This window comes from Rhinolophus hipposideros (genome assembly GCF_964194185.1).
Source record: "Rhinolophus hipposideros genome assembly, chromosome: 1".
Taxonomy (NCBI): Eukaryota; Metazoa; Chordata; class Mammalia; order Chiroptera; family Rhinolophidae; genus Rhinolophus; species Rhinolophus hipposideros.
In genome coordinates, this window is record NC_138047.1 from 109793729 (window position 1) to 109807148 (window position 13420).

Consider the following 13420-nt stretch of genomic DNA (forward strand, 5'->3'; position numbering starts at 1 on the left):
GCGAAGGGACCAGGAGGGTTTCCTTAGCCCGCAACACCAGTGATAAATGGCACCAGGATTTAAAGGGGCAAGAGCGGAGGGACATTGACTAAGACAACTAAAGGACTTTTTCAAACTCCCCTCCTTGGGCCTCAGTTTCCTGGGCCAGCAAATACTGTCTGGACAGTAAATATGCGAATGTGTTCTGCTATGGTCCAGCCCAGTTCCACACGTACGTGCACGAGCCAATCCCAGCACTCCAGCTGGGCTACTGGAAGTCCTCACTTAATGCCGTCGGTAGGTTCTTGGAAACTGCGACTTAAAGCGAAACGACGTTTAAAGGAAATCAGTTTAACCCTCGGCTAATTTGTATAAACCAGAGCTAAGTTCCTATGGCATATTTCTGGTCACAAAAACTTCGCCAAGCTTCCAAATAAACACCAAAAAAACCACTTCTAATATTAAACACTGAAGTAAATGTGAGCTCCACATACATTTAAGAACAATTAATAAAAACAAGTAAGGTTGTTATTTTCCAATCCGCTTATTCCAGTTCAGGGTAACAGGTGGCCAGAGTCTGTCCCAGCAGCTCAGGGCACAAGAGGGGGTCCTGCCATCAAGGGTGCACCCACTCGCTCACACTGGGACAATGTAGACACACCATTCACTTCACGAGCACATCTCTGGGACGTGGGAGGAAACTGGAGGACCAGAGAAGATGAAGGGAAAAAGTGCACACTCCACAGAGACAGTGGCCCAGGCTGGGAATCTATTTTTTTAATCAATGTCGTACCTTAACGATGTTGAACGAAATGGTGTTATTTGAGGACCTGCTGTACTGTATAGACATCTGTAAATGTACAAACAAAGGACAGTGCAACTCACAGTTTGTGGAGAGGCATTTAATTGTAATGACTGGTTGACAGATCCAACCTTCCTATGTTTTTAAATTGAGATGTAATTGACCTATTATTCTTTTAAAGGAAGAAGATTGACAGTAGCTACAATTATGCCGGTTAATAAATGATGCTGGTTTTTATGCTTTTACAAACAGAAAACAACAATATAGTAAGCATGGTCAAGAATTCATTTATGGACTTTCTTGATCCAAGGCACCAGACAGCTTTGGCAAGGGACTGCTAACTCCCTTCTCCAAGCTTTCCTGACCATAACGAGCGGTGTCACTGCACTGACAGGTCACCCCTCAGAAGCCTCTAAAGAGGGGCTAGGCTCTCAGCAGGACCTGTAGAGAACTTACCCTGAGCTACTCTCACCACAAAGGGATAATTGCCAAGAGCTTCTAGAAAAAAGAATTAGATTCTAGCAAACTATTAATTACCAATTCCACTGAACTTGAGCATAAATATAAAATTACTACCACACTTCACACATGAACATTAACTAGCTTCTATAGAACTTCCTTGAGGAAATAAAAATTAACCTTCATAATTAAATTAAATTAATTAAATAATTAATTGATTATTTAAAAAAATAAATATAAAACAAAATTATTTTCCTTGAGGAAATAAAAATTAATTTTCATAGATGAGGCAGCTAAAAAAATTAAAATTAAAATTAAAATTCTGGGCCACAAAATGCAATGTGGTGTCCTAGATTAGATACTGGCACAGAAATAGGATATCAGTGGAAAATTTAGTGAAATCCAAATTAAGTCTGTAGGTTAATATTATTGAACCAATTTTAATTACTTAAGTTTTGACAAATATACTAAAGTTATACAAGATATCAATGTTAGGGAAAGTTGGCTAAAGGGAACATGGGAGCTCTCCATACTAACTTGGCAACTTTTCTGTAAGTCTAAAATTATTCCAAAATAAAAAGTTTATTCAAAAAAAATCCTGGGCCATAAAAGTTAAGTTCCCCAACTTCTCAAGCAGTTTCTGTATATAACTAATATTGTATTCAAAATGCTGGAGAAAAATGTTCTCTGCGTTCTACAAATATATGTGAAAAAATTAATTTCCACAGGAAACATGATAATGCAATGCCACAAACATTACTGGAATTACTCTAAGATAGTTTAGAAACTAAAATTGACTTCTACAGTAAAATAAATAAATAAATAAATGTTTTGTTGGCTCATGAACTACAAGATTTTCAATTTCAACTCATACTGGTTAAACTCTGTGTAAAATAAAGACAGTTTGTGTCTTCATGCTAGTGTATTCAAGCAAATGAGTTCAGAAACCTATTAAGTCAAAAAAAATACCATAAGAAGAGCTAAACAATGCAAAGACGCATCTCTTGCTAGTACCTATTAGTAATTGAGCCAGGAAAAAAGGCCTCGAGTGAGTATTATTTCATATATATGTTACAATTAAAGGTGAAAATATGAATAGAAATGAGTAATGAAAATTAAGCAGCTGTCTATAAGAAACCCACTTCAAATCAAATTATACAGGTAATTAAAAGGATACAAAAGATATGTCATGCAAGTACTAATTAAGAGGAAACTGGAATGGCTGTTAATATAAGATGAAGCACACATCAGAGCCAAGAAAACTACCAGGGATAAGAGGAACATAAATTGATAGAAAGGGTCAATTCACCAAGAAGACATAATAATCTTAGATATGTATGTACCAAACAACAGAATTTCAAGACACATGAAGCAAAAACTAAACAAACTGCAAAGAAAAAAGAAGAAATCCACACTTTTGGTCAGAGACTTCCACACTCCTCCCTCAGCAGTTGACAGAACTAGTCCACAAAAAAACAGCAAGAATATAAAAGGATTGAAAGAAATCATCACAGAGCTGGATCTGCCATTCACATAACACTCCATTCAATCATGTTTTAAGTGCTTAAGTAATACGCACCAAGACAGTGCATAAAACCTTAACTTTTTTAAAAGAAATAAAAACAAAGTATTTTCTCTGACCATACTGGAATTAGACTAGAATTCAGTAACAGAATGATAACAGGCAAATTAAACAACATACTTCTAAATAACCCATGAGTCAAAGAAAAGATTCAAGGAAAACTGGAAAATATTTTAAATTGAATGAAAATGAAAGTACAACATACCAAAATTTGTGGGATGCCGCTAAAGTATGGCTTAAAGGAAATTTTATAGTACTAAATATGTATACTAGAAAAGAAATATGATTTCAAATGAATAATCTAAGTTTCTAACTTAAAGGAATTAGAGAAAGAAAAATCAATCCAAAGCAAGCAATAACGCACAAGTTTAAAAAAAAGTCAATGAAATAAAAAACAGAAGAATAGGAGGAAAAAATCAGTAAAACAAAAAGCTGGTTGTTTGAAAAGATTAAAAGCTTGAGAAAACTCTAAAAAGACTGGCATAAACAAAGGGGTAAGACAAATTACCAATATCAGGAATGAAAGAAGGGACATCACAGCAGACTGCTCCCGGAGATTAAAAAGATAATAAAGGAATACTACAGACAAGTCTACACACACAAATGCAACAACTTAGTTGAAATGGATCAATTCTTTGAAAAGCACAAACTACTAAAAAGAGAGAGAAAGGAGTAATTCCTAACTTACTTTATCAGGCCAGCATTACATTGATACCAAAACCAGGCAAGTACAATATAAAAAAAACTACTGACATATATCTCATGAAAATAGACACAACGTTCGACAAGATATTAGTAAAGTGAATACAGCCACTGAAGAAAAAGAACATACCATGACCAAGCAGGGTTTATTCCAGGAATGCAAAGCTGGTTCAATATCCAAAAATCAGTAATGTGATCTACCACATTAATAGTCTTAAGAAGAAAATGACACGATAGTATCAATTGACTCAAAAAAAGCATTTGAGGGGGCGGCAGGTTAGCTCAGTTGGTTAGAGCTCGGTGCTCTTAACAACCAGGCTGCCAGTTCGATCCCCACAGGGCAACTGTGAGCTGCGCCCTCCACAACTAGTTTGAAACAACTACTTGACTTGAAATTGATGGGTCCTGGAAAAACACACTTAAATAAGTAAAAATTTAAAAAAAAAAAAAAGCATTTGACAAAATTCAACATCCATTAATAAAACTCTCAGCAAACTAGAAATAGAAAGAAACATCCTTAACCTGATAATGAACATCTACAAAAAATGTACAGCATACATCATACTTCATGGTGAAAGACTGAATGTTTTCCTCCTAAAATCAGGAACAAGGAAATGGTACTACAGCCCTAGACAGTGCAGTAAAGAAAGAAGGAGAGATACAAGGCATACAAAATGGAAAACAAGAAAAATAAAATCACTATTCAAAGGCAACATAATTGTCTAGACAGAAAATTCCAATGAATCCACAAAAAAACTCCCAGAATATAAGATTATAGCAAGATCAAAGGACAGACGGTGAACACTCAAAAGTTAATTATACTATTTCTATATACTAGCAATAAAAAATAGAAACTGAAATTTTAAAAACACCATTTACAAAGAGTGAAAAAGAAAATGAAATACTTATGTGTAAACCTAATAAAACATGGACAGGATCTGCATGATGAAAACTACAAAACTAATGAAATAAATCAAAGATATGTTATATGCCAAATAGATCTCAATTAAGAAAAACAAGGAAGATGAGCAAATAATTAGACACATACCATGTTCATGGATTGGAAGAGTTGACATAGTAAATATGTCAATTCTCCACTAAATTGATCTATAGGTTTAAGGTTATTCCAATTAAATCCCAGAAGAATTATTTGTGGATACAGGCAAGCTGATTCTACAAGGTATGGAAAGGCAAAACAACTAAATACCCCAAATAATTTTGTTTTTATGTTGGAGAAATCACCTTGCCCAATTTTAAGAGTTACTTACAGTAATTAAGACAGTGTGGTATAGGCAATGGGACAACCCCATAGATCAATGGAACAGCATAGAGAGTCCAGAAATAACTCACATAAATAATGCTATTTGACTTTTGACAAAAGTGAAGAGTCAATTCAACGGAGAAAGAATATCCTTTCAACAAATGCGTTTATAACAACCTGACATGCATATATTAAGAAAATAAAAAGACTCCCCACCTGAATCTGATAACCTTACACACAAAAAAACTAATTCAAAATGAATAATAGATCCGAACGTAAAACTGTAACAATTTTAGAAGAAAACATAGGGGGGAAAAAAATCTTGATCACCTGAGATTTTAGAAAACAGAATTCTTAGACACCAAAAAGTATGATCCAGAAAAGAAAAACAAAATGCTAAGTTGAACTTCATCAAAAAAAAATTTTTTTTTTTCAAACACAGTTACAAACTGGAAGATAAAGAACTCTGTAAAGTCAAAAGTAAGAAAATAACCCAATTAAAAATAGGCAGTCTTGAATAAACCCTAACCCAAGAGAATGTGAGAATGTCAAAGAAACACATGAAAAGTGTTCAATATCAGCAGTCATTAGGGAAATACAAATTAAAACCACAATGCCACTACACACCTATTTATTAAACAGTTACAGTAAGAACTGACAATATCGAGAGCTGGAAAGGATGTAGAGCAACTGGAACTCTCATTCATGTGCTGCTGGTGGAAGTCAAAATAGTACAGCCACTCTGGAAAATATTTCCGCAGTTTCTTGTCACCATATAACCAAGCACCCGCTCCTTGGTATGTACCATCAAGAAATGAAAATTTACTTTCACACAAAAACCTGTGCACAAATGTTTGTAGCCACTCTATTTATTATCACCCAACCCTGGAAAGAATCCCAATGGCCATCAATGGGAGAATCGATAAACTGAGGTAGATTCATACACTGGAACACTACTCAGAAGTAAAAAGGAACAAACCACTGATACACGCAACAAATGCATCTCACAGTGACTATACCCAGCAAAATAAAGCAGCCTCAGAAAGTTACACACTGTATGATTCCATTTCTCGGACTTCTCCAGAAGCCAAGTCATAGTATCCAAGTACCCGCTGGCCAGAGTTTCGGGGTGGGGAGAGTATAACTGCACAAAGAAGCCTGAGGGAGCCTTCGTGGGTAATGAAACTGCTCTGTATCCTGACTGTGGCAGTGGATACGTGAATCTATGTTAAAATCCATAGAACTGTGCATCGTAAATTATCAGTGTTCCTACATGTGAAGTTTTTAAATTAGCAGACCATAAAGCCACTTAGAGAAACCGCTGCCAGTTGCATATCAGCTTGATTAGTATCCGCCAGGAGTTGAAACAACCTAAACGTCCATCAGTATTAGAATGGATCCGCCGTGGGACACTGACACAACAGAAAACCGCCGTGCATGAGAAAGAACCATGAACTGCTTCATCAACACAGACCGACGCACCTCAGACATGATGTCAAGCCGAGCGGCACGGGCACAGAGTGCTTCCATATGAAATTGAAAAACAGGCAACACAAAAGAATAGTGGTGGGGACGACGGCGAAGGGGAACGAGGGAGCACCCTAGAGCACCGGGAATATTCTTTACCTACATCTCAATACGTTGGTTACACGGGGTACACGTACATAAAATACAGAGTCACAGAGGTGCTCTCTCCATCTGCACAGAAGGTTCTAGATCTTTATTTGACCTACTCCTCCTCAGATCTAAGGCAAATGTGAACCAAAGAGAGTTATGACTGAACTTCATTTCAGCATGGCAGCGATATCTACAACACAAGGGAGGCCTCTCTGCACCTCACTGTACCCTAACACCCACAACCACACCATCTAACCACAGACTCCAGTTTGACAGCCTTTGACCATTAGTACCATCATCTTCTTGCTGCCTTTTCAACAATGAAAAAGCATTTACATTATTACAAATGCTCCCTATACTACAACAGTTTTCTCTGACTTTAAAACTTTAATATTGCTATTTGAAAATGTACTTCGACCCCTACCCCAAATGGCTTCCTGTTACAAATCTCTGACAGCATTACAAAAATAGCCCTACATTCCTACCTGAGCCCTCCATGAGGGTAAATTATATGTAATTTGATATCCCAACAGCTAGTGACATGAGTCAATTTCCATAATAGAGAAATTCTGGCTTTCGTAAATAACATGAGTATGACTTAATTTTACACATCTATTCAGAAAACACAATTCTGATAGTGTAAACATTTTCACTTTGTATATAATACCTAAGTATTTAACTGTTATAGGGTGGGAAAAGCCAATATTAGTTTTATTTGAAAAAGAAAAAAGGTTGGTTAATATTAGGTTGTAAAAATACCATTCACCTTTTTGTTCCTTAAGTAACGTTCATTGTAGAAGTCTTAAAGCTTGAAGGATGTGCATAAAGGAAAACAGAAAGCCATCAGAATTTCCACCAAAAAACATTTAGAAGTATACCCCATCAGACTTTCCTATGCAAACAAGCACACAGACAGATATTTTACAAAAATGGGTCCATAAACACCTTTCTATTCTGTCAGCTTCTTTCTTCACCTAGCACAGCATGAACATTATGAAAATTACACTGTGAAATAGAAATTCAAACTAGTAAGATATATTCACGATATCCCTCACCTACCAGCTTTCCCCTTCAGGGCCAGCCCTCTATTGTCACATTCGAGCTGACCGCCACACAAGCCTGAGGGCAGGCCTTGTCCAAGCCCCACGCCCCACGCCCACGGTCCTGAGACCGCAGGTTCCCTTCTGCACAGGTGGGAAAGCTTCTTCCACCGCACCCTCATCAACTCCAGCACAGCTTCTGAGCAGGAAGGATCGCTGCACACCTGCCCGGGTGCCGCTTGGCACGGTGGCAGCACGTGCCCTCCCATCACTTGTTTAAGTCTTACAAGTGGCCAGAGATCTGGGCGCAGTATCACCTAGGAAAGTGAGGCGGCACAATGTTGATCCCCTGCTTGAGGGCACAGAGCCCACCAGGTCCGTGCCCTCAGGCTCTGTGTACCAGAGTTGTGCTGTGGGCCACAGACTCTGTGAGCTCCCTTAGGTTTTCCCACTTAGGCCATAGCCCTCGTTTCTTTATAGAAGCCACCTACGTGCACAAAGGCCCTCTTTCCTGAGGAGCCGCCATGAGGAAGACGGTCCTGGTCTAACACTCAGTGCTGTGCCCCGCACACAGGGCGCTGGGGCAAGGCCCCTCCTGAACATCGACAGCCCTTTACTCTTGCACCTCTTTTAGGACATCTTCTGCCCTGGTGACCCTATAAGGAATGGACAGCAGGCAACCCAGGAGGCGTCAGCCTCTCCGGTAAACCTATTACTTGAGTTGAATGCTGCAAACTAAAGGGGAATCACTAAAACCTGAACCAACAGCACAAAGACTATTGTAAGGATTTTTACTGTATCGTCAACTAACTTGTTTTTATTGGGTCAACAGAAATGGGGGTGTGTCACACGGAGGTCGAGCGAACAGTGCCCACGTGTTGCTGACGACTTCCACAGGCAGACCTCCTCCCCGCCCAGCCAACACTGCCCTCGGGTTACACCCCAAGAATGCAAACGCTGGAGCCTCACCTGTGAGCCCACGAATGACACCTGTTTCCGTCTCGGGGCACCCGAAAAGGGCACCCCCTGGAGACTGTGACGTGCGGGCTGTGGAGGGCCCAGGACCCTGAATGTAACCGCGTCACCTGCAGACAGGCCTCACTACGCTGCAGAGAGCGGCGAAGGGAAACTACCGGACGCGTGCGTCACGCGCGGTCACCGTCCCTCGGCCCGGCCGCCCGCAGTGCCTTCTTACCTGCTCGCACCACGGACGTCCCAATACAAAGTTTGCAGTCTTGCAGAAAACAATGTGTCTGGTGCTGCGGCACACAAATACTCCGAGACTTTTACATTGCAAACGTCTTCAACACAACGTAACAGCTCTAGCAACTCAGGGGCCGACTGACCGGCCGGAAGCGGCTGCCGAGCGCGCGGCCCCGCGGCGTGGGAGCAGGGGCGGCGTGGGAGCAGGGGCGGCGTGGGAGCAGGGGCGGAAGGCAGCGGCCGCGTCGCCGAGTGCCAGCCGCCTCCGCGCACCGAGCAGCACAACCGCCTCGAACTCCTCGAGCTCGGACACCACCCGGACGCCCGGGCCATGCGACCAGCGATCCCCCAAACACTTCGGGAAGCGACGGGTGACGGGGCCGGGCGGCCGCCTCACGGGGGCTGGCCGGAGGCTGTCCGATGCCCGCCCGGGAGGGCAGCTCCCCGGCGCTCGCCGGGGCCGTCCGCACGGCCTGGAGAAGGCGGGCCCGGCAGCCACGCTCACCGGCGCGGGCACCCGCGGGGGGAAGCCCCGCTTGTCACCTGACTCTCATTATCCTGGAGCCGCACGCGACTGACTTCAAGGACGAGCCGCGCGCGGCGAGATGGCAGCACCCCCGGGGCCGTGACAGCGGCGCGCAGGTGGGCAGAGCGGCGCCGCCTCGGCCGGGAGGTGCCCGGTGCGCGGCGCCTCGCACCGCCCGCCGCGCCCGCGGACAGGCTGTCACGAGCCTCCCGTTACCCGCGCGGCCCCGGCCCCGGCCCCGCGCCCGCGGCCCCCGCCCCGCCCGCCCCCGCGCCCGCGCCCGCCCCCGCCGCTCACCTCGAAGAAGCCTCCGGGGGCGGCGCCGCCCGCGCCCGCGCCGAGGGGCCCGTTGGCCGCCGCCGCGCCGCCCGGGGCCGCCAGGCCCGCGGCCTGGGAGCCGCGCAGCGCCGCCGCCGGGCTGGCCTTGCCGCCGCTCGCGCCGCCGTGGCCCCCGCCCGAGCCGCCGCCGCCGCCCCGCTTGTTCTTCCTGCGCTTGGCCCCGCGCTTGGCGTCGGCCGGGCTCATGGCGGGCGGCGGGTGGGGAGGGCGCGCAGCGGGCGCGGGGCGCGGGCGGCGACGGAGGGCGGGGAGGGCGGGGAGGCTGAAGCGGCAGCGGGCGCTCCGGCCGGTCGAGGGCGGGGGGCGCTGCGCGGGGTCGCCTCCGGGCGGGCGGGGACGGCCGGGCGGGCGGGTGTTGCCGAGAGGCCGCTGGGCGGGAGGAACGGCGATTCCACCGGGCCCGGCGCCGCCGCTGACCAGAGTTAGAGTCCAATATGGCGGACACAAGGGGAAAGGGATCCCAGTTTACGTCGGGGGAGGGGGAAAGAGCGGCGGGGAGGGGGAGGGGTGTGGGCGCCCTCCCCCTCCCGCCTCACTCCGCCCTCCCAAGCGCCGCTCCTCCTCTGCCTCGCCCTCCCCCTCCCGCCGTTAACGTGCGCCGGCGCGCAAGGCACGCCGGGAGTTGGAGTCCCTGTACCCGCGCCGCCGCTGGGGGCGCCCGGCGGGGGAACCCTGATTCCCGTCAGGCTGTGCGCGGCCGAGAGCCTCGACGCCGCGAGGGGCCGGAGCTGGGGAGTTGGATGCGAAGGTGACGTCACCGCCGCGCTCCGCACCGCCCGGCACCGCCCACGCCGCGCGGCCTTCTGGGAATTGTAGTAGGGCGGAGGGGCCGGGCCGGCGTGCGGCCGCGTCCCCAGCAGTGGGAGAACTACCCGGCTAGAGGAGAGGAGTTCCGCCTCTCTGACAGGCACCCAGACGCCCCCGCGTCCCGCAGACCGGTGCCCGCAGGCCGGCCGGGCCCCCGCGATGCACCAGGCCGGCAGCCCCGACCCTCCCCGGTCCGGAATGGCCCAGTGACCTTGGGCCGGGCCCCTAGCCCGAGTCCAGGTGACTCAATGGGGACTAGAATGACCCTCTTCGCGGACTTGGGTGGGGTTCCGTAGAGCGCCTTGAAATCATGGCTGAGCTCGGAGCTGCTACCCGAGAGTCCCCCGCCGCCGTGGACAGCGGACCGCGGGAAGCAGCGCCTGGCTGCCTTCGCCCAGGAGCCCTGCGCGCAGACCGGCCGTTAGTTTAGAACCCCTGGCGGAGAGGCAACCTTCTCGAGCTCGCCCCTGCCTGCACCCCCCTCCGCAGTAATCCTGTGCTTTGGGTGCCTGGCGACCCTGCAAGGCCCCGGGACCGTTTCTCGGGCCTCTCATTCACCCACCTCACACGCCACGAACCCGGTCAGACCCTCGCGGTCTTCCAGCGCTCTCCGCCGGGACCCTCCTTGCTGGGGCGCCTTGCCCACCTTCCGCAAGCCCCAGGTACAGTTCTGCCCTTAGACCCAGACAAGAGGGGACCCCTTGCTCTGGCCCTGAGCCCTAGAGGGCCCCACTTATCGCAAATACCGACACACAAAAGGACGTTTTCCCCTCTTGGGTTCCATGGGTAGTCACAGACCGTGGTGCCGTGGAGCTTGGCACTGGGATGGTATGAGGGCTTCCATTTACACCCTTTCCTGGTTCTCACAGCCGTTAGCTCTGGACCTGCCCTCGTCTTGTGGCCTAGCTGTCACGCTTGCCCCAGCTGCAACCGTGGCCTCCTAATCCTCTGACCCATTATTCATGCCACAACCAGAACAGCTAACATGATCCAATCAACCCTCTGCAAAAAGCCCTGCAGACTCCTGGTCTGCAGAATAAAGGCCCCTCACCTCTCAGGAAGTGTTTTGGATGGCCCTGCCCTTAAGGTGGAATTTCAGCCAGTGGGTGGGGCCATTTGCCTGGTACTTCTCCCTTAGCACACCGCTGGGTGGACAATGTCTTGGGCTGTCTCCCACCCCACACGGGCTGGGTCAAACGCTTCCTTCTCCCATGGCCCCGGTGCTACCCCTTGTCATAGCATGTTGGCACTGGATGGGGATTCTGGGGGTTCACCATCATCCCCAGAGAAGTCTCAGGGGATGAGGAGAAAGCCTGGGAGTGACTCCTCATGCACCTCTGAACCAGGAGCTGGGCATACACCAATCCAATATTTGCCGGGCGAATGCATAAGACCATTTGTCAAGCTGTTATGCACCAGCCACTCTGCCTGCTGCTGTATCATCTCTCCTCACCCACATGACCTCACTCTCGAGATAGGCACCATTAGCCCTATATTAGGGGGGAGAAACTGAAGTTCATATATGTTAAGGGATTGGCCGAAAGTCACCCAAATAGTCAGACGCAGTCCCCAGAATGGGGTGACTTTGGAGTTCCGGGAGAGCACAGGGTGATACAATCGAGACTTCCTCTGGGGGCTGGGACAGGGAAGCCTCTCTGAGGAGGTGAGCTGAGCCAGAGCTCAAAGGACTCTCACACAAAGGACTTTCAGCAAGGCCAGACTTGGAGCCAGGGAAAGCTCAGCATGTCCCAGGAACCCGTCAAACCACTGTGGCTAGAGCACGTGCAAGTGGCAGAAGCTACACGTCTCCATAAGGTGGTGTTTATTCTAAATGTAGCTGGGACCCATTCAGGGTTTTGAGCAGGGAGCGTCATGGTAGGATGTATATTTTTTTTTATAGAACTCTGGCTATTGTGTCAAGAATGGATGTCAGGGAGTAAGACTGGAGGCCAGGACAGTCGTGACAGTCTCGTAGGGGGCGGAAAAGGTGCTCCTGGGAGACCGAAGTGAAGCAAAGGCATAAAGCAGTGCTTCTCTACCTTTGTTTTTCATTAGCGACCCCTAAGAAAAAATTAACAAGAAATAAAGGTGGAAAACAAATACTCAGAACAAGATTTTGTCTGGTACCGTTGAACTTTGGAGGGCCACACACCACTGTAATATCTAAGATTTGTTTCTCCCCTAAGAATCAATTTGAACTCCCTTGAGTGTTATCCAAAGAAACAGAACCAATAGGATACAGATATATATACTGGGGGTGGCAAAAAAACGGATACAAGTGGCCACCTTGGTCAACGTTGCTCAAGCAGTAGTTTGCAGTCATCAGAAGTGTCTGGACGCTGATGGTAACCACTTTGAGCACCTCTTGTAATTACAGAAGTCAAACATGACTTGTATTCATCTTTTATTGTGGGTATATATTGAGTATTGCAATGAATACAGTTTTCCTTAAAATGTGTACACTTTTTTTTGGCACCCTCTGTATATGTATATGGAGAGAAAGCGATTGACACTGAAACTGAGTTATTACAAGGAAGTAGCTCACACAGTGATGGAAACTGACAAATCCCGACATCTGCTGTTGGCAAGCTGGACCCAGGAGAGCTAATGGTGTGGTTCCTGTCAAAAAGCCAGCAGGCGCGAGCCCCTGAAAGATCTGATGTTTCAGTTTGAGTCCAAAGGTGGGAAATAAAAACAATGATCCAGCTCCAGTTCTGAGGCAGTCAGGCAGCAGGAATTCCGTCTTTTCTATTCAGGCCCTTTTGTTCTCTGCAGGCCTTCAACTGATTGGATGAGGCTCACCCACAGAGGAGGGCAATCTGCTTTACTCAGCCCATCCAAATGTTAGTGTCATCCAAATGTTAGTCTCACCCTCACAGACACATCCAAGATAATGTGTGACCAAATGTCCAGGCAACTATGACCCAGTCAGCTTGACATGTAAAATTAACCATGACAAGGGAGAATGCAGGACATAAGGGCCAAAAAGGGTCTCGTGTCCTCTTAGGAGAAAGAGCAGCTCAGCCTGCAGGAGCTTGGAGAGGGATGCAGCATGGAAATGGGCACTCAGAGCACCCTCCTGATCCTGGAAGCCTCTTGGAAC

General features: G+C 47.2%; 1 protein-coding gene across 1 annotated transcript in view; it reads right to left on the minus strand.

The window, feature by feature from the left end:
* Positions 1-9828, minus strand: part of FAM193A (family with sequence similarity 193 member A) — a 110849-nt gene extending 101021 nt beyond the window's left edge. Inside the window, exon 1 of the mRNA XM_081056876.1 lies at positions 9469-9828. Within this exon, the coding sequence (XP_080913002.1) occupies positions 9469-9696 (228 nt within the window). The 5' untranslated portion in view covers positions 9697-9828. The remainder of the gene's footprint in view (positions 1-9468) is intronic.
* Positions 9829-13420: the final 3592 nt, after the last annotated feature.